At 39.1% G+C, this 20,833-nt stretch overlaps 1 protein-coding gene across 3 annotated transcripts in view; it reads right to left on the bottom strand.

Moving 5' to 3' along the window:
- Positions 1-334: 334 nt before the first annotated feature.
- creld2 (CRELD disulfide isomerase 2) overlaps positions 335-20,833 on the bottom strand; it is a 29,959-nt gene continuing 9,460 nt past the window's right edge. For 2 of the 3 annotated variants that reach the window (XM_043713724.2, XM_043713722.2), the window contains exons 5-10: positions 17,751-17,927; positions 9,400-9,510; positions 5,700-5,783; positions 4,337-4,432; positions 2,735-2,875; positions 335-1,236 (exon numbers count right to left, since the gene is read on the bottom strand). In XM_043713724.2, the coding sequence (XP_043569659.1) occupies positions 1,157-1,236; positions 2,735-2,875; positions 4,337-4,432; positions 5,700-5,783; positions 9,400-9,510; positions 17,751-17,927 (689 nt within the window). In that variant the 3' untranslated portion in view covers positions 335-1,156. The remainder of the gene's footprint in view (positions 1,237-2,734; positions 2,876-4,336; positions 4,433-5,699; positions 5,784-9,399; positions 9,511-17,750; positions 17,928-20,833) is intronic. The other variant, XM_043713723.2, reaches the window with a different exon arrangement.

Consider the following 20,833-nt stretch of genomic DNA (forward strand, 5'->3'; position numbering starts at 1 on the left):
CACTGATTCCATCTTTGCTTTGACTCCTTGATAACAAACTCATATTTACTGACAACACAGCAGATTTAATAACGGCTCCAATCTCCCAACACAGCAAAGTAGCTTATGATGCTGGATGCCCAGTTTTGTAAAGGTACACAAGTGAAACAGTGCAAAATAGACAGGAATATTCTCTGTTCAACATGTTTGTTTTGTACACAAAGCTATTTACACAAGCCCACAAACTTAATTCTTGCATTAAATATAAATATGGATTAGAGATTCGAAAATGAATATCAATTTTCCAATTAACTGCAACCCCAAGAATTCTCTATTCCAACATACCTACAACATATTTGAGACAATTGACACATATTTAATATTACGTTAAGCCATTTGAATGCAGGAGTGCCACAAACATTATTAAATAAGATTTCACTTTGCAGAATTGTTAATATCAAACACAAGGATCATAGTTACAAATGCAGGTTGATTATAAACAATACCTTTTTATGTTAGTCGGGGAAACAGGGAGAGAACCAACACTGAACAAAATCTGCAATGAGTGAAAAATACTGGAATTGACCAACAAGTGAGTCAGTATTGAGGAGAATCAGAGATCAAATGACAATCTGATCATATTTAAATTAGTAGTTACAGTGAGAAAACCAGAATTACCACTTTATAATGTTCATTTAAAAACAACTCCAACCTGTAGCAAACAAAGGTATAAAAATCACAACAAAAAAAAAAGGTACATTCAAAGGTCAACTAAAAACTATTTAGAATTTAAATTTGCAGAAATGAGACTCAGTGCTCTTCGTATAAAGATCATGTATCAAGGTTACAACTTTTAACCTTCCAGGTAGACAAACAGACATCAAAAGCACTACAGTAGTTTTTCTTTCTTTTATTGACAAATTTGTTCCCATTAAAAAAGGACAAAGTGAAACTAAACACTTGTGACACAAAAAAAACCAAGAGCATTTTGACCCAAGGAGTTGAAAATGGAAACAGGCCAGGAACTGGCAGCTTTTGGTAATGTAAACAGATCCCATTGGCAACATGTTCAACTTTCTGGTTAAAAAATAACTTGTTTCTCATTTATCAATAGCAGTCCTTTTCAAAATATAACCACAGATTTCTATATATGAGAATTAATATATTAAGCAATGCGTCAAAGATCTTCATGAGGATCAACATCTGCAAGAGCTTCAGGTTCGACAACATTCTGATCTTCAGAATCCTTCATTTCTGCTGCAAAATAAGAAGTTATAAAAGAGAAAAGTTTCCATTGTCAATATTGGTCATAGCTTGGTCTAATAACTGATAGGTTTGTAAAGTCATTGGATGACTTTCTGACTTTGAGAGGGATAGCACGATAGCAAGTTGGCAATCCTCTTTATGTCTCTCCTGATTTTTATTTCAACTGACTTCAAGAGTCAAATTTAAAATTACAAGACCCATAGAAGAAGTGAGCACAGCAGCCATCTTGAAGGAAAAGGTGCTGGAGAAACTGAAACAGTCTGAAAGTGGATAAATTACCCAGACTGGATGGACTACAACCCAGGGTTATGAAGGGGATAGCTGATGAGAACATGGGGGCATTGGAAGTGCATGATATAACAGAGCTGAGTCAGTACGATTTTGTGAAGAGGAGGTCATTAGTAAGGGGATCGATGGTTATGGGGAAAAGGCAGGGTAATGAGTTTGCAAAACATTGATGAGCCAAATGGCATTATTCTGCATATCCTATGGTCTCTATAGAAGCAAAAGTAGGCCATTCAGTCCATTGAGTCTGTATTGCCATTCAATGAGATTATGGCTTATCCAAATCCTCAAATGCATTTTCCTACCTTTCCCCATATACCTTGTTCCTTTATTGTCTGTTCATCTCAGCCTTGAATATACTTCATAACCCAGCATCAACAGCTTTCTGTGGTAAAGAATTCCACAGATTCACAATGCTCAGAGAAGAAGTTCCTCCTCATCTCTCTTGAATGTACAACCCCTTATTCTGTGAATATGCAGTTCGGTCCCACACTCTTGCACATGGTGGAACAACCCTTCTAGATTTACCCTGTCAAGTGCTCTAAGAATTCTGTGTGTCTCACTAAGGGTGCTTCTCATTCTTCTGTATTCCAATGAGCATAGGCCCAACATACTCAATGTAAGAGGCTTCTTCTTTGAAAAAAAACACACTTGGTGAACTCATCTGAGCTTGCACACAGATTGGAATAAAAATGGAAGTCAGCATTGCTGCTGCTCCCTTTGATGGCTTTATCAATTTCCTGCTGAAAACAAATCAGCAAATTCGATCTACACAACATGTGCCGCAAATTCATATGAACAGATTTCAATTTATATTTTCTATCCAGTGAATGAACAAATTTAAGCTCACAGTTAATCTCCCTTCTTCCCAGCTCAGGCACATGCATATTATTGAAAAGACTAAGTGCACCGCAAATAACTTGAGTGAAAATACCTGACAGTGGTACTGGTTTGGTCAGGCGTCAGAATACAAAAAACATACAAGGTGGTTTAAACCAGAAGAGTTAAACAAGTTAACAATCAAATCCTTTATAGTGCAGCTGAATTTTAGAATAGCAGTATTTTTAAACATTGTTAACACCATATCGTCTCTGACAGTTATATCTATTCTACTTACTTCCCTCAGCGGTTTGCTCATATTGGTTTCTAAGTTAAATAAAAACACCACCCATTACAAGTGAAGGTTTTAAACTTATTAGCCTACCTGATACTTTTATTTCTACACAGATTCCTTCTCGTTCTTCGTAGCCTTCACTGCACACACATTTAAAGCTGCCTTCAGTGTTAATACAGTCTTCATTTTCATGTGTACATACTTTATCATCCATGCTGCATTCATTTACATCTGAAGATAGCAAGTATGAACAAAATTCAAAACAATGAAGACTACATTTTTTTTCATTAAAGGAAGTCCAACGCACAATGCCAGCCAACTTTATGACTAGCCCAGTGTAAGATTCTCTTCTCTCTATTGTCCTTTACAAAGTAATGATCCTGATTGGGGAAAGTGGGTGGGCAAAAACATTAAAAAGGGAAATAGGAGTTAAGTGCTTAAACAGTTTCAGTCTCACACAACATGGTCTTTCTTTAGTGTGTAATACCATGCAACATTCGTGAGAAATTATTTAAACGGAACAGCAGTAAAATAATTTGGTTCTTCAGCATTATTTATGAAAGTTAGCGTTGATAAAATTGTTACTCAACATGCTCTCTATTCCTTTGGAAAGGGTATATCAAAAACTCTTAAAAAAAGCTTTATAGCTCCAATAGACTGTACATTGGAGTAGGATGGGACTTACATTCCCACAAGGAGAAATTTCAAATCTACAATGAGTCGATAAGAGATGCAACTAAGGAAATGTCAAATATTTCCCCACAAACGAAGAGAGTTAGAAAGATAAGAGAATCGACCCGATGCTCTTTTGTATGGCCAGTTGAGAAGCAACATTAGACCTTCATACAGGTTTTGTCTCAGCCAAGATAATGCACATCTCCTTGTGGAAATGTACAGAAAAAAAACTGTAGCCAATAATAATAATAATAATAGTGAATCTTGATATTAATTGTGTGGACAAGCATCTCATCAATCCTATGGATCACCAGGAAGTCACTAACTAACATCTTTCCTCAAGTTTCACATCTGATAGTGCCTGTAACATGTATAGCACTCTCAGGCTAATTTTCATTGAAATATAAAATTAAATACAATAAATGAACAGAGTTTGAAACTTGAGTTGGAGGAGAAGAAGGAACAAGATTAAGACACTTTTTAAAAACCTAAGTTTAGAAATCTCAGAACAGGATGAAGTGATAATGAAAAAAAAAATCTGATATACTAAGTAGCATAATATTACTTAGAATGAAATGGATCATTTGCTCAAATAATAGCTACTAATATGGACAGACCAGAGGTGTAACAGGTGGTTAAGGTAATGCTCAGGCAGCACTGGGCTAACTTAGATCAAGTCTGCATTATTAAATGTACTATTGAATATATTTTGGCTCCATCCATAAATTGTCGGCTGAATATTTTTAAGCAAATCATGGTCTCCTGTATGAGAACAGTTAACTCTCATGAAATACACACACAAAAAAACATGCTCTTTTCTTGCTTCCTCTTCAATTTTCAAATTGTCTGCTTGGTATAACCAGTTTAAATCAAAATTCAGGAAGTGATTTCTCCATTGAAGAGATATGATCCAAAACAATCCCCACTGGCCATGTTTCATTAAACATCAGTAGCATGAAGCACATGCTACTCAAATCATTCTAAGCTGATCTCATCAGCAATAAGTACATTCCATACCTATGCATTTTTGCTCTTCCAATGTGTACCCAGTTGTACAATTGATGCATTCTTCTGGGCTCCCTCCAGTACATGCATCACAGGCAACATCACAAGCTGAAAAGTATGAAAAATAATGTTAAATTGGCAGAATATTACAACAATAGATCAACTAACTTTAAAAGCTCAAACAACAATTTATGCAACTCCTTACAACTGAAACTTTTATTTCAATTTTAGAATAAATAGCGTTAATATTTATACTAATTTCTTTTGGGTTACATTTTAATAACTCTCTGCTGTGTCCACATGATCAATTCATCACAAGCATGAATTAAAATTGCTCCTATTTTTAAAATATATGCTTGCTGTGAGAGTTCACATGCAATAATTTGAAGGACTACTCTCATTTGAATTTTACACATATTTTAGGACAGCGTGTCTAACCTATTCCACAGGAACACATTGCAACGCAGAGTTTTCACAAATTGAGCATAATGTTCAATCAGCATTTATATATTTTTATTAAATGGTGTCTGAAGGTTTGAAAGTCATGTTCCTTAGTCCATTGCCACACCAATGTTATGCATCTCAGGTATGATGATGGGTATGAATGTGATGTCTCTTGCAGTTTAATGGCCTTTAAACACTTATTTATCATTATTAAACTGAAATGATCACTTTATTACTTCTCCAGAATTATACTGGGATAGCTCATGAATTCTGCACTGTAAATCCCATGACGCACACCTAAGCACCTCTTAAAATGAAAATCTTGGGCACTCTTGAAGTTCTGAGCTGCTGTACACTGCTATAACTTACCTTCATCTGTTGGCAACTAATCAACAAGGTTTTAAAATCATTTTCTGGAGGTTACATGTCCTTGATCACTATTTTTAATGTTTACTGATTTCTTAAATAAATAATGTTGCTGCAAGCTCAGCCTGCAATTCAACCAAAACAAACCTAACCAATAGTTTCCCTTAGCTATTTAGCAGTATATGCAGAGCTTATCTTTTCTTCAGATATTTATATGGTTGCCTTTCCAGCATTAGTCATTAAATCAAGAATGAGAAACCAAAACAACTCTTTTTTTCTCCGTTCCAGAGATGCCCTGACCAATTACTGCAAGTCATGTTCCTTAGTCCGTTGCCACACCAATATTATGCATCTCAGGTATGATGATGGGTGTGAATGTGATGTCTCTTGCAGTTTAATGGCCTTTAAACACTTATTTATCACTATTAAGCTGAAATGATCACTTTACTACTTCTCCAGAGTTATAGTGGGATAACTGCAAGTAATTGGTCATGTATACAGGTTATTTGTGCACAATTTACATTTGAGAGGTTTGGTGAAACAAAGTTTGAAGTGACTAACATACCTTCACAGGAGTAGGACCCTTCTGTGTTTGAACAGTATGTGTGTCGTTTACAAGGTGTGGTTTCTGCCAAACACTCATCAACATCTACAATAAGTGGAAAGGTTCAATTATACAGTGGATAAGAGAGCGAACAATCTTCAACCTGGAGAACATGCTAAGTGCAAAAGCTGGACTTTAAAACACTAATTTGCAACAGTAACATTACAAAAAAACAAAACAACTGAGGATGCTGAACATCAGAAACAAAACTAAACAAAGTGCTGGAAAATGTCATTAGGTCTGCCAACATCTGTGAAGACAAATCAGCATTAATGTTTCAGGTCTGATGACCCTTCTTGACAACTGATGGTTGCTACGAAAAAGTTGTTTATTTATGCTGAAGATAGGGTAGTGGAATGGATAGGAGTAAATGATAGGTAGAGATATAGAGTCCAAACAGTGAGAAAGAGTTGGAGTAGATAACTATCAGCTTAGGAGAATGAATAGTTGCTAATGGGGAGTGTCTAATAGCAGACCATGTGATAACAATGTCTGTCAGGGTTGGGAAGGGACATGGAAGAAAGTACCTCAAGCCCTAAATTGTTGAACTCCAATATTGATTTACTAATATTACAAACATTAGAAAGGATAGTCATTTTGCGGAAATGAGTTTGAACACTTTCAACACAATCCCCATCAGAAACACATCCACAGTAGAACTGCTGCCAAATGCCACTACCTTTTTCAATCTTAGTCAAAGAAGCATAAAAAACCTCCATGTAGAAAGTGCTAAAACCTACACTGATGCAATGGACAAGTTCTGCTAAGTCTAGCTTCATGCCCATTGCTGAATACTCTATTTGGCTAGATTCCAACAATGGGTATGTAAAGTGGAAATAGTTTCTACCTCAACTGGTATATTAAAAACAAAAATTAAAAAATAGTTCATTACAGAACCCATTAAAATAGTTTCAGAGCCTCCCCCATATGTGACAGGTGACCCATTGTCCACTGAATAGTTAAAATGGAATTTTACCAAAGGCTCTATATTTATTATTAATTATTATTATTATTATTATTATAATAAAATACAGCACAGGAACAGACCTTTCAGAACACCAAGCCTGCGCGGATTCCTAATCTTCATTTAGTGTGTTCCAAGCACCCATTAGCCTCTGAAATATTTTCCATGCACTTCTCCGCTAAATTTTACCCCTCTCACCTTGAACGCATGCCTTCTTGTAATCGAGCTATCCACCCTGAGAAAAAGCCTCTGACTATCTACCCTATGTATACTTCTTATAATTTTGAAGACCACTATCAGGTCACCCCCTTATACTCCCTCTTTCCAGTGAGAAATAAAAATCAGTTAATCCAAACTCTCCTCATAACTAAAATTTTCCAGATCAGGCAATATCCTGGTAAACCTTCTCTACACCTTCTCCAAAGCATTCACGTCGTTCTGGTAGTGTGGCAACCAGAACTGTATGGAATATTCCAAATCTGGCCTAACTAATGTTTTGAACAGCTGTAACATTACTTTCCAATTTTTATATTCGATGCCCTGGCCAATAAAGTCAAGTGTGCAATATGCCTTCTTGACTACCTCATCCACTTGTGTTGTCACTTTCAAGGATCGATGGACATTGACTGAGGGATCTGGGTCAATGCTCCTAAGGGTTCTGCCATTTATTCTATAATTCACACCTGAATTTGATCTTCTAAAATGCATCACCTCGCATTTGTCTGGATTAAACTACATCGACAATCTATCTTTTTCCCATTGTGCCTTATGACAAACCTCCTCACTATCTGCAACTCCACCAATTTTTATTAATCAGACCACCTACATTCAATAAACGTCTGAAAACGAACCTTCCAGCTCAGTGAGCAAACCTACAGCCGGAAATTGTTTGTAATCTCGAAATATTATGTGGCTAAAGAGAAACTATGGATATTGCAAGCCAATCAAGCTTAGCAAGGACAGCAGTGCAAGAGATACAACAAAAAACTGTGAAGTGATTTGCATTCGCTATTAAATTGAGCACACATTTGGATCACTAAAAGAGAGGAATAAGTATAATGAATGGAGTCATCAACAATTAACAGAATAAAATAAATAAATAGAAATATTAAATTGGTGCCCTTCCCTAAACAGAAATCAAAATTAAGAGCAACAATTTATGACATAGCAACATATTCTTCTGTTCAGAATGCAATCAAGTCAAGACTATGATATGTTTTGAAATGAATGGCTTTCAGGTGAGAGAGGAACGATTTAAAAGGGACCTAAAGGACAACATTTTCACACGCGTGTATGGAATGAGTTGCCAGAGGAAGTGGTTGAGGCTGGTACAATTACAACATTTAAAAGGCATTTAGATGGGTATATGATTAGGAAAAGGTTTAGAGGGATATGGGCCAAATGCTGGCAAATTGGGCTCATTTAAGTTAGGATATTTGGTCGACGTAGATGAATTGGACCGACAAATTTGTTTCAGTGCTAGTATTCTCTATGAATGGTTAAATGATATGGAATTTACTGTCTGGTATGGTGGAGGCATGTTTAATTGAGACATTCAAGATAGTATTGCATGATCATTGAGGTAGAAATATTGTGCATGGGTACAGGAAGAAAGCAGGACATCGGTGCTAGATAAATGTGCCCATTTGAAGGCGGCATGAATGGCCTCCTTCAGCACTGTGACATTTATGCAATGTCTACCATTTAGTAAATGCTACTATAAATTGAAAGCAAGTGCACAATAAACATACTGTGAGCACTTGATCACTGTAGTGCGATATTTGGAATATTTCTGACAATGAATCAAGGAGTTGCAATTTGGTATTTTGTCAATATTTTCACAAAGTACAAAGTACATTCATGTCATCTGCTGGTAGAAAAATGGTATTACAGTCATTTCTAATTAAATCTGTCCTGAATGTGTTTTCAATAACAAAATCTTCACTTACAACACTTCAAGACTATTCAATCTTCTACCAGTCCTAAATTATTTCTAAAATACCATAAAGTTGAAAGGGATTTAAAAAAAGGTGTAGTAATATTAGATTAGATTGCCGTGGGCGGCACGGTGGCACAGTGGTTAGCACTGCTGCCTCACAGCGCCAGAGACCCGGGTTCAATTCCCGCCTCAGGCGACTGACTGTGTGGAGTTTGCACGTTCTCCCCGTGTCTGCGTGGGTTTCCTCCGGGTGCTCCGGTTTCCTCCCACCATCCAAAGATGTGCAGGGTCAGGTGAATTGGCCATACTAAATTACCTGTCGTGTTAGGTAAGGGGTAAATGTAGGGGTATGGGTGGGTTTCGCTTCGGCGGGTCGGTGTGGACTTGTTGGGCCGAAGGGCCTGTTTCCACACTGTAATCTAATCTAAAATATTTTAAAATCAATTAAAACAATCCAAGTAACTAAGTCTGTGAAACTATCAATTACAAAGGAACATTTGGAGAAATCTTCAGTCCATGTTAATCACAAAACCAACTGACTGCAACAATTGGAAGTTTAGTGACTGATAAATTGTGCTGTCCTTTAAGTTTACATAAATATTATTACAGTAAAGCTAATTGCATCATCAGTATTGAAGCATTTAGTTTGTTCGTGTGTGTGGTGCTAATGAATTTTAGACTTCTCAGACTTCTAAAAATGGGAGAGAGAAAGTAATATACCACAATGATCTGTACTGCAACAGTAAATGCATGCTTACCTACGCAAGTAACACCACCTTCATTAGTGCCAGTTTCTATCCAGCCACTTGCACATTCAGTGCAATTCTTGCTCGATGGACCAGTACACAGTTTGCAGGCGAGGTGACAAGCTGTACAGAGTTCATAATATTTGTTATGCAGCTCAATATGACTCTTTGGTGATACTTGTACTTGCTTTGAGGCAGATCTGTCCAGCTAATATATTGGTCTTAAACAATAACAATGATAAGGAACGGACTCCACCGCTACGCCAATCATGTTTATCCAATTGCAGCAATTCTAAATTTCATTTTCCTGCCTTTAAGTAAAATAACTTGCATTCATATAGCAGCTTTCACAACAGCAAAAACATTTTACAGCCAATTGATTTAAAAAAAATAGTCAGTGCTGCATTGTGGGAAACACAGCAGCCAATTTGCACTCTCTGTCTTAATAGCCAATTCTTGGTAAGCATTCCATATTTGAATAATTATGTATGGAAAAATTTGCCACTTGTAATGGTAATCCTCAATCTAGTACAAATTCTTCAACTAATGAAAACTACATTTTCTATGAAATTTTCCACAAACTTCCAGAGTTTTGAAATCCTCCATCAGATCCCAGCTGAATACTCTAGTACAATCGAAGTTTCAAATTGTTCCAACTTATACATTCCTGTAATCTTTAATTACTAGTATTATTCTAATGACTCACTGCTATCTAGCCCTTTCAACCATTTGGCCCATCAAACCTCCTCCAATATTCAATACAATCTTGGCTGACTCTCTCTCTCTCTTTCTCACACCCCTGTACCAATCAAACACCTTTAATCTCTAGAAATCCACTCATTTCTTTCTTAAATATATTCAGTGACCTGGCGTTATAGCCTCAAATAGTAGAAAAATCCATAGTTTCATCACCCTTTGAGTTTCTCTTCTTCTCAGTTAGAAATGGCCTACTCCATATTCTGAGACCATGATCCCTATTCTATAATCACAGGTTTGAACAGAAAAAAAGCCTATCCAGCCCAATAGGTCCAGATCAGTGTTTACCCTATATACAAACCACCTTCCATCCTCCTTCATTTAATGCCGGTTATCTATGCTTCTATTCCTTTCTCCTCTCATGTTTTATCCAGCTTCCCCTGAAATGCAAAAATGCTATTCGCCTCAATTAAATTTTGTCATGCAGAAATTCTATTCACTGTTATAATGAAGAAATTTCTTTGAATTCTCCATTGGATTTATTGGTGTTTTTCTTATAGATCGGCCCCCAAATTCTAGTCTCCAATGCAAGTGGAAATATCGGGTGGGATTTTCCTATGCCTGGAGCTGCATGGGCAATGCCAATAAAATTGGGAAAATACAGTGAAAACAACAAAAAAAAAAAAATCAGAATCTCAACACTGAGAAAACAAAAGTCAGCGCTGGCAAATCACCAGCTTCTGCACATCCTCGCAGCTGTTCTAACACACCACATCATTACACTGGGGCTTGGGAACACTCTGACTCCAAAGACAACAGTTGACAGCTTTACAAAACCATGCAGGGCTTCTGTGGAAGAGTCAAGAGGTCTCCTCAGAATGACTGGAACACTCTAGCAGAGTCCTGAAGTATAACCCAGAAGGGGTGTGCTACATCATTGTACATGCTCTCCTCTATACAACTGGAGTGGACAAACATGACTACAGGGTGTGGAGAAGAAATGTCCTGGGTGCAGAAAGAGTTGAGGGAAATTGACATCAGTCTTCAGAGAATGAAGATGAGGACGATTATCAGAACATTGACTGGGATGGTCATCTAAAATAATGTGACAGAGCAATATATTGAACTGGAGAAGGCAGAGAAAACTACTCCCAGGATGAATGAGCTGGGTTCAATTAATAGTGCAACATCACCCCCTCCTAGTACAAAGGATATATGAATCTGCAGTTCATGGTGTTTTCTGTTGTTGAATAAATGTTTGGTTATCCATCTGATTAAATGTTTCATATTTTCAGTTGATCTCACTTTCAAGTATCTACTTTTACATGATCTACTGACATTAAAGAAAAAGCCTACTGAGATAATGCAGTAAATGACATAGCTAAGCACAGGGAGCTCTTAAAACTTCAATCAGTCCATGATGTCAGAGTGTTTATAATGAAGTGCCTCATGATAGGCAGCTCCTGACTTTCAACATCAGAAAAGCTGGGTTTTTAAAATGGCGTTAATGGTGTAAATGCTGCAAAGTCCCAGCAGTGGCAAACACTGTCCCTTCTCCTGGCGATTCAACAAGAAGGATGTCATACAGCTCAGTTGGATTGCATGAAAAACGTCACACTGAGTCACAGCAAACCAAGCGTCATGTATCTCATTTGATAAAACACCTTAAGTGCAAATAGGAAATTCAGCTCAACACCTATGTACCTTCTCTATCCAACACACAGATAATCTTTTAGACACCATTAGGTCATCCCTCAGTTTCCTGATGGGTATAATCCCTTATCTTTGAGGACGGTGGCTCAATGGTTAGCCCTGCTGCCTCACAGCACCAGGGACCCGGGTTCAATTCCAGCCTCACGTGGCTGTCTGCGTGGAGTTTGCACATTCTCCCTGTGTCTGCGTGGGTTTCCTCCAGATGTTCCAGTTTCCTCCCACAGTCCAAAGATGTGCAGGTTAGGTGAATTGGCCACACTACATTGCCCATATAGTGTTCAGGGATGTGTAGGTTAGTTGCATTAGTCAGGGAAAAATGTAAGATAGAGGAACGGGTCTGGGTGGATTATTCTTCAGAGGGTTGGTGTAGACTTGTTGGTCTGAACTGCCTGTTTCCACACTGTGGGGATTCTATTCTAATTCTTCTTGCACTTTCCACAATTCTTCCTCATATGGAAGTTGCATTTTTTAAAGAAGTTCACTCATGAGCATTGCTGGCTAGTCACTGTTTATTGCCCACCCTAGATATCCTTGAGAAGTTGGTGGACAGTTGCATTCTTGAACTGCTGCAGTCTATGTGCTGTAGGTAGACCCACAATGTTCTTAAGAAAGGAATTCCAGGATTTTGACCCAGCAACAGTGAAGGAACGACAACATATTTCCAAGTCAGAGTGGTGAATGACTTGGAGAGGAACTTGCAGATGGTAATGTTGGCATGTATTTGCTGCCCTTGTCCTTCTAGAAATCAAGTAGTCATAAGTTTGTAAGGTGTTAAGGATCTTTGGTGAAATTCTGCAGTGCACCTTGTAGAAAGTACACACTGCTGCTACTGAACATCAGCGGTAGAGGGAGTGGATGCTTGTGCATGTGGTGCCAATCAGGTGGGCTGCTTTGTCCTGAATGGTGTCAAGTTTCTTGAGTGTTGTTGGAGCGGCACATCCAGGCAAGTGGGGAGTATTCCTTCAACATGCTTGACTTATGCCTTGCAGATATTGGACAGGCTCTGGAGATTCAAGCAGTGAATTACTAGTATTGCTAGCCTCTGACTCGCTCTTGGAGCCCCAATGTTTATATAGTGAGTGTATTTGAGTTTCTAGTCAATGGTAATACCCACGATGTTGATAGTGGGGATTCAGTGATGGTAACACCACTGAATGTCAAGGGGAGTTGGTTGGATTGTCTTTTCTTTGCAATGCACATTTCCTGGCATTTGAGTGGCGCGAATGTTGCTTGCCACTTGCGACTTCTGACCTTATGATGGAAGGAAGGTCATTAATGAAACAGCTGAAGAAAGTTGGAACTAAGACATTATCCTGAGGAACTCCTGCAGAGATATCCTGGAGCTAAGAAGATTGATCTCCAAGAACCACAACCACCCTGATTTGTGCCAGGTATTTCCCAACCAAGAGAGAGTTTGTCCCCTTATACCCATTGATTCCAGCCTTGCTCAGGCTCCTTGATGCCACACTCAGTGAAATCGAACCTTGACATCAAGGGCTGTTGTTCTCACCTCTGCAATTCAGCTCTATTATGCATGTTTGAATCAAAGTTGTAATGGGGTCAGGGGTCGAGTTGGCCTTGGCGGAACCCAAACTGGGCGTCAGTGAGCAGGTTATTGCTAAGCAAGTGCTGCTTGATAGTCCTGTTGATGATACCTTCCATCACTTTCCTGATGATCATGAGCAGACTGGTGAGGCAGTAATCGGCTGGGTTAAATTTGTCCTGCTTTTTGTACACAGGACATACCTGATCAATTTTCAACATTGTCGGAAGATGCCAATGAGTAGCTGTGTTGGAACATCTTGATTAGGGATGTGTCAAGTTCTGGAGCACATGTATTCAGTACTACTGCCAGAATACTGTCAGGGCCCAAAGCTTTTGCACTGTCCAGTGACTCCAACTGTTTCTTGATATCATGTAGAGTGAATCAAATTGGCTGAAGACTGCCATCTGAGATGCTGGGACCAGTGGAGGAGAATAAGATAGATCATCCACTCAGCATTTCTTGCTGATGATTGTTCCAAATGTTTTAGCCTTAACCTTTGCACTAATATGCTGGGCTCTTCCATCATTCAGATGGAGATATTTGTGGAGGCTCCTCCTCTATTCACAACTGGATGTGGCAGGAATGTTTGGTAGTTTCACCAGCTTGATACCTCTATTTTAGGTATGTGTGGTGTTGCTCTACTGTGCAGGGCTACCAACATACTCTTCAAGTTTAACTTAATTTCTCTGCTTTACCATTCTATTCCACTAGAAATGAACACAAACACTTTGTACAATATTTTTAAATGGTCGAATGAACCTGTGCTTCTAATCCCTCACCTCCATCCAAAGCCCTAAAGGAACCTTCTGCGTCCATCAAAGTTTTACCTGCACATCCACCAATATCATTTATTGTATCCGTTGCTCTCGGTGCAGTCTCCTCTACATTGGGGAGACTGGACGCCTCCTAGCAGAGAGCTTTAGGGAACATCTCTGGGAGCAAATGCGAGGTCTTGCACTTTGGAAAAAAGAATACAAGCATGGACTACTTTCTAAACGGTGAGAAAATTTGTAAAGCCAAAGTACAGAGGGATCTGGGAGTGCGAGTTGAGGATTCTCTAAAGGTAAACATGCAGGTTGAGTCTGTGATTAAGAAAGCGAATGCAATGTTGTCAATTATCTCAAGAGGGTTGGAATATAAAAGCACTGTTGTGCTACTGAGACTTTATAAAGCTCTGGTTAGGCCCCATTTGGAGTACTGTGTCCAGTTTTGGTCCCCACACCTCAGAAAGGACATACTGGCACTGGAGCGTGTCCAGTGGAGATTCACACGGATGATCCCTGGAATGGTAGGTCTAACATATGAGGAACGGCTGAGGATCCTGGGATTGTATTCATTGGAGTTTAGAAGATTAAGGGGAGATCTAATAGAAACTTACAAGATAATACATGGCTTGGAGAGGGTGGACGCTAGGAAATTGTTTCCGTTAGGCGAGGAGACTAGGACCCGTGGACACAGCCTTAGAATTAGAGGGGGTAAATTCAGAACAGAAATGTGGAGACATTTCTTCAGCCAGAGAGCGGTGGGCCTGTGGAATTCATTGCCACAGAGTGCAGTGGAGGCTGGGATGCTAAATGTCTTCAAGGCAGAAATTGATAAATTCTTGTGTCACAAGGAATTAAGGGCTACGGGGAGAATGCGGGTAAGTGGAGTTGAAATGCCCATCAGCCATGATTGAATGGCGGAGTGGACTCGATGGGCCGAATGGCCTTACTTCCGCTCCTCTGTCTTATGGTCTAACCCCAGCGCATCAATGTGGACTTCAACAGTTTCCTCATTTTCCCTTCCCCCACCTCACCCCAGTTCCAAACTTCCAGCTCAGCACTGTCCCCATGACTTGTCCTACCTGCCTATCTTCTTTTCCACCTATCCACTCCACCCTCCTCCCTGACCTATCACCTTCATCCCCTCCCCCACTCACCCATTGTACTCTATGCTACTTTCTACCCGCCCCATCCTCCTCTCATTTATCTCTCCACCCTTCAGGCACTCTGCCTGTATTCCTGATGAAGGGCTTTTGCCCGAAACGTCGATTTTACTGCTCCTCGCATGCTGCCTGAACTGCTGTGCTCTTCCAGCTCCATTAATCCAGAATCTGGTTTCCAGCATCTGCAGTCATAGTTTTTACCTTCTAATTTTAGTCATTAGCATATCTGTAACTTCATATCCCTCTGATCCTATAACCCATTTATAGATTTATTGACCACTTCCTATCACAGTACTGCACCATACATTTCTATACTGAATTCTGTGTGCTGGTCACATACCCATTTGACAAGTTTGTTATTGTCTTCTTATGTTTTGTTTCAGTCCTCCTCAGTACTAACTACACCCTCCTCCTTTAGCGGATTACCTTTAATCCCTTTGCCTATCAATGCAGACAGATGCCAAAATTCTGTCCCTCTGAACTTGTGAATCAAGGAGGTCACAGGGCCATGCTGAGTTTGGGTTTCCTTCAGATGTGAATCACTTCTGCACACAGGTCCCAAAAAAGGTCTGTAAAGCGAGGAAGATGCTGGATACATCCAGTCCTACTCTGTTTTCTATTTTGTTGGCTGTTCATTGTTTCTTCTCTCTTGGCTTCACATGTTCCAACTTTCAATCTGAGTCTACCTCAAAGTATCTTTGAAAGTATCTTCCATGAATCAAATATGTTTTTCTGAAATGGGGGCAACCCGAACAACATGCAAGATTTCAACTTTAGCCTAATCAACATCTGATGTAAGCTCAAAATGAATTTTTTATTTTTATATTCAGCAACCTAATGTATAAAACACAAGATTCTGTCTTTCTATCTGCTTTTCACCCTCATAAGTTCAAAAATAATGCTTCTAAATCTCTTTATCACTGTGTTCCATCAATCGGCTCTGACTTTTAAATCCCACAGAACTGAAAAGACATTCCAGTCCAATACTTGAGAAAGTGTCAAACAAAGATGTGGTCTGCTCTCTTAGGCAAATACAAAATATCTCACGACACTATTCTAAAGATGAAGATAGTCTGTTGTCCTGGCCAAGATTTATCCCTCAAATAACATCACCAAAACATATTTGAAACATGTTGTCACACTAGTATTTGCCGGAACTTTGTGAACTTTCCTTTATTACAATGACTAGAATTAAAATGTACTTAATTGACTGAGATCCTGAGATCACAAAAAGTGCTACATAAATGCAGATTTTCTTTCTTTTTCAATGTGGCCAGATAACTTTTTTCTATTTGTTCTACTCCAAAATGTAATCTCTTAGAATTCTATCTACTAACTACCTGTCCACTTGGAGATTTTTTTCCTGTAACTTCTGGCATTTTTCTGCACAGGCTTGTGTCTATCCAACTTCTGAGTATCAATGACACTACAGCAAGACAACTTTAGAAAAATGATACATTGGAATCAGAGGCACATACTGGGACTGCACCAAAAGGGGGCCGGGGTTTCAATTTAGTGCACACACTTGCTCATTATTATATTTGAGATATCTGCCACAGGATTCACGTTTCTGCAAATTAATGCAAAATACCATCTAACATTCAATGCTGAAGATTTACTGCTCCCACACTGCAAACCTTTGGACATTTTAAGACCACTTCCTCAGCTATACATCATATAAAACTTCTAAATTCAAAAATAAAATAAACAGCTTGAAACAGAAACATTTTCATCACAAAGCAGAAATTAATTGTTAATCATTTCCTTTGAAGAAAGATCTGGATTTTCTTTTTTTGGTAGTTTCAAATTAGTAGTATCTGATTACTGAACATTTAATATCCCCAGTATCAAACATTCAGGATATGGCTATTGTAGCATAGTGTCTCTCTAGGGCAGCACAGTGGCTAGCACTGCTGCCTCACAATGCCAAGGACCCAGGTTTCATTCCACCCTTAGGCGACTGTATGGAGTTTGCACATTCTCCCTCCGTCTGTATGGGTTTCCTCCTGGTAGTGAGATTTCTTTGGATTTCCACAGATTGGCAATGCTAAATTGCCCATTGTGTCCAGGGATGTACAGGCCAGGTGGTTTAACCATGGGAAATGCAGACTTAGAGGGATAGGATAGTGGGGTAGGTCTGGATGGGCTGCTCTTCGGAGGATTACCGTGAGCTCAATGGCTGAATGGCCTGTTTCCACACTGTAGGGATTCTTATCTCAAAGTTTGAAGGTCTGTTCCAGTAGTGTGTCATAACGTTTCTGAATCTTAACGCTAAACACTACACCACTAAACAAATTACCAGGTTAGTTTTCATCACTACTTGTGGGACACTACAGTATTGCACAAATGAGCACCATGTTTGTTCACTGATCAAATGGCACAACTCAATAAGTAATCAATTGACTGTGAGCCACTTTGGGGTAATCTAATGATGCTAAAGCACTGACTGAAAAAAAACTTACATTTTCAGTTCAAACTTACCAGTGCAAAGAGAATAGGTTTCATTCTGGAATTCACTGTAATAACCATTTGCACAGTCTAGACAGTCTTCGCCTTTGTATTCCTTGGTACAACTACAAGAGCCATCACCAGTCCGTGTACCATCGCCATTGCATGAACCATGCCCATTACAGGGTTTATCAGCACCGCCAGGACATTCTTTAAACACAAAATACACCTTATTAAACACACGGGAGCCACTTGAGAAATAGAGGTTGATATTGTAATTTGCTGGACTTCAAGATATCACTGTCCATTATTTTAATCTCTCCTAAGCTAGTGATGCAGAATGGAATAGTGTTCCAGAGTTAATGACAGGTCTCCATTACATCAGCCTAATGACTGTTGTATATGAGATTGTAAGTGGAGTAATAACAACCTTTTAGACCGTGGGAGTATTTAAATCAAACTTTCTCCTCACATGCAGTTACTGTCAATGGCCACTAGATACACAGTGATCCAAGACAGAAACTCCAGTTATTACCAATGTACAAAACAACCAAAGCCCTCATTACTATCCTTGCTGAAGCCAGCTCAGCAAACACAAAGGGTACACACACTTGGTCCAAATCAGTCAGAAGTATAGCACACTGCATTTATCTATGGAGTCATCAGGAAGACGGATTAATGTCCTGTCTAAAAAACTAAAGTTACAGTAAATAAAGCAGATAGGATATTTTAGTAACAATGTACTTACCATGCTGGATATGTTTTAGTTTTGCTAACAATAAAGACACAATAGAATCACATACAGCACAATAAAATGTACTAATAATGATTCCGAAAAATACTAACACAATAATAATCAAGCAGGTCCACTAATGGCATGTGATATAACATGTGGTATTTGAGATGGACGGCCTGCTGAGGTGGCTGATCTAAGTGTTTCATTTGGCAACAGTGCCCCTTAGATGCAAACTGCTATCAGATGACCTGTGTGAGAAAGCGCTTGGGCGTACTCTTAAAAGTGGCCAGTCAGCCAAGTTCATATTTATTTTTGCAAGGTTTGTGAAGGTTTGTAGCTCAGGTTGAGGTTTAGGGTGTAGGTTTGCTCACTGAGCTGTAGGTTTGATATCCAGACTTTTCATTACCTGGCTAGGTAACATCATCAGTGGTGACCTCCAAGTGAAGCGAAGCTGTTGTCTCCTGCTTTCTATTTATATGTTTGTCCTGGATGGGGTTCCTGGAGTTTGTGGTGATGTCATTTTCTGTTCGTTTTCTGAGGGGTTGATAGATGGTATCTAGACCTATGTGTTTGTTTATGGCGTTGTGGTTGGATTGCCAGGTCTCTAGGAATTCTCTGGCATGTCTTTGCTTAGCCTGTCCCAGAATAGGAAATGACATCACCACAAACCCCTGGAACCCCATCCAGGACAAATATATAAATAGAAAGCAGGAGACAACAGCTTCGCTTCACTTGGAGGTCGTCACTGATGATATTACCTAGCCAGGTAATGAAACATCTGGATATCAAACCTACAGCTCAGCGAGCAAACCTACACCCTAAACCCCTTCATACTTATTGTTGAGCCTCATACCAGAAAACATTGCCAGTTGGATGAGGTATGAGGACAGCCAATGCCAGTGAAACCATACCTCAATGTGAATCAATGCCCCCTGTATAGGATGCAATAAAATTGAAGTAAGAGAAAAATAAAGTCAGTTCATAACTGCACATGGAAAATACAACATGTGAAAAGTAATCTCCCACTCCAGTTATCAGTCAAATACAGTTCAATAGAGACAGCATCTATCAGCTTCTATTTATTCAGGATGTATGCACCTTACAGTTGAGCCTAGACTCTATTTTAAAGTCCACTTGCTTTTAATGATATTGGATATTATCCTGCTGTGAGAAATTAAAAGCATGATGCACGTAAACATTGTTTACAAGCTGACCATTCACTGCTGTCTATCAGCCCTGGATATTAAATAAAAATACCAATCAGGGAAGAAGCAGGCAAAATTAAAGAAAATAAAAACAACTGTAAAACAGGGCTCAACATGCAAAGGGGTGGTGGGTGAGTCCACCCCTAAAAGTGCCTGGGAAAAAAAATCGATTCCAGGGGGCAATCAACCAGAGAGGCGTGACCCTTGTAAGTAAGTGTAAGGGAATCACAGGCTTGTTCTCTCCTGCATAATGCTGATGGGCCCACTCGTAAAACTATCAGCAAAAGCCACCAGAGAAACAACCTGGGGCTAGTGAAGCAAGCAGGGATGTAAATGCTGATGATGGAAGGTTTGCTAGGGGAGGGTCAAGATGCCTTTTTACCTGAGCCAAGAAACAGCCACTTTTATTTTGTTAGGACTGGGAGCCACTCTTTTGGTGAGGTGGCCAGCAGCAAGGTCTTGGGGAGGTGGGAGGATGTTGGAGGGCAGAAAGGCTGCATAGAAAATTGGGAGAGGGAGACTGCAAAGAAGTTAAAACAATTTTAAACTTATCAACAGAGGAGTGCTCCGCTAACTGGAAATCAGACAAATTTGATATCACCAAAGTCCTGAATTACTTGCAAATGAATGCAATTTCTATATCTTTTGTCCAGAAGCTACTGCATGGAGAAAAATGCAATGGATGCTGTTGTAATGAACACTGTCAATTGTTAAATTTAATTCTGAAATTGAGATGCAGTAAGAATTGCTTGGTTAAAATATTCCAGCTCTGTGAACATGCAATGAAATCATTAGCTGCGACTTGCAGAGTGTGTTTAAGGTGATGGTTTTGTGTTGCAGAAACATGTATTAGTGGTTTTGAAAAAAAAACTTGCCAACTTACGCCTGTGGCCTTGCATAAAGCTAAATACATCCGAGAAATGAATGCTTTCCCTGTGGGTTGGAAATTTATGTTTAATGGACGGTTAGTAAATTAGGGTATTGATGATTTCTTCTAATTATTATGACATGAAGGGGAACCCATCTGTTAATTAAACCAAACACCCAGAAAAGCTCACCTCCTCACGTAATCTGTTAAAATAGAAGTGACAGAGAACTCCCAAATTCCACTATTTAAAGAAAATAACATCAATTTATCTTTTCAACTCTATTCACTATTCTAAGTCCCCTTTTCT

Source organism: Chiloscyllium plagiosum, unplaced genomic scaffold (genome assembly GCF_037043375.1).
Source record: "Chiloscyllium plagiosum isolate Xiang-an unplaced genomic scaffold, Cpla_swu_hap1 HiC_scaffold_23, whole genome shotgun sequence".
In the NCBI taxonomy this organism is placed as follows: Eukaryota; Metazoa; Chordata; class Chondrichthyes; order Orectolobiformes; family Hemiscylliidae; genus Chiloscyllium; species Chiloscyllium plagiosum.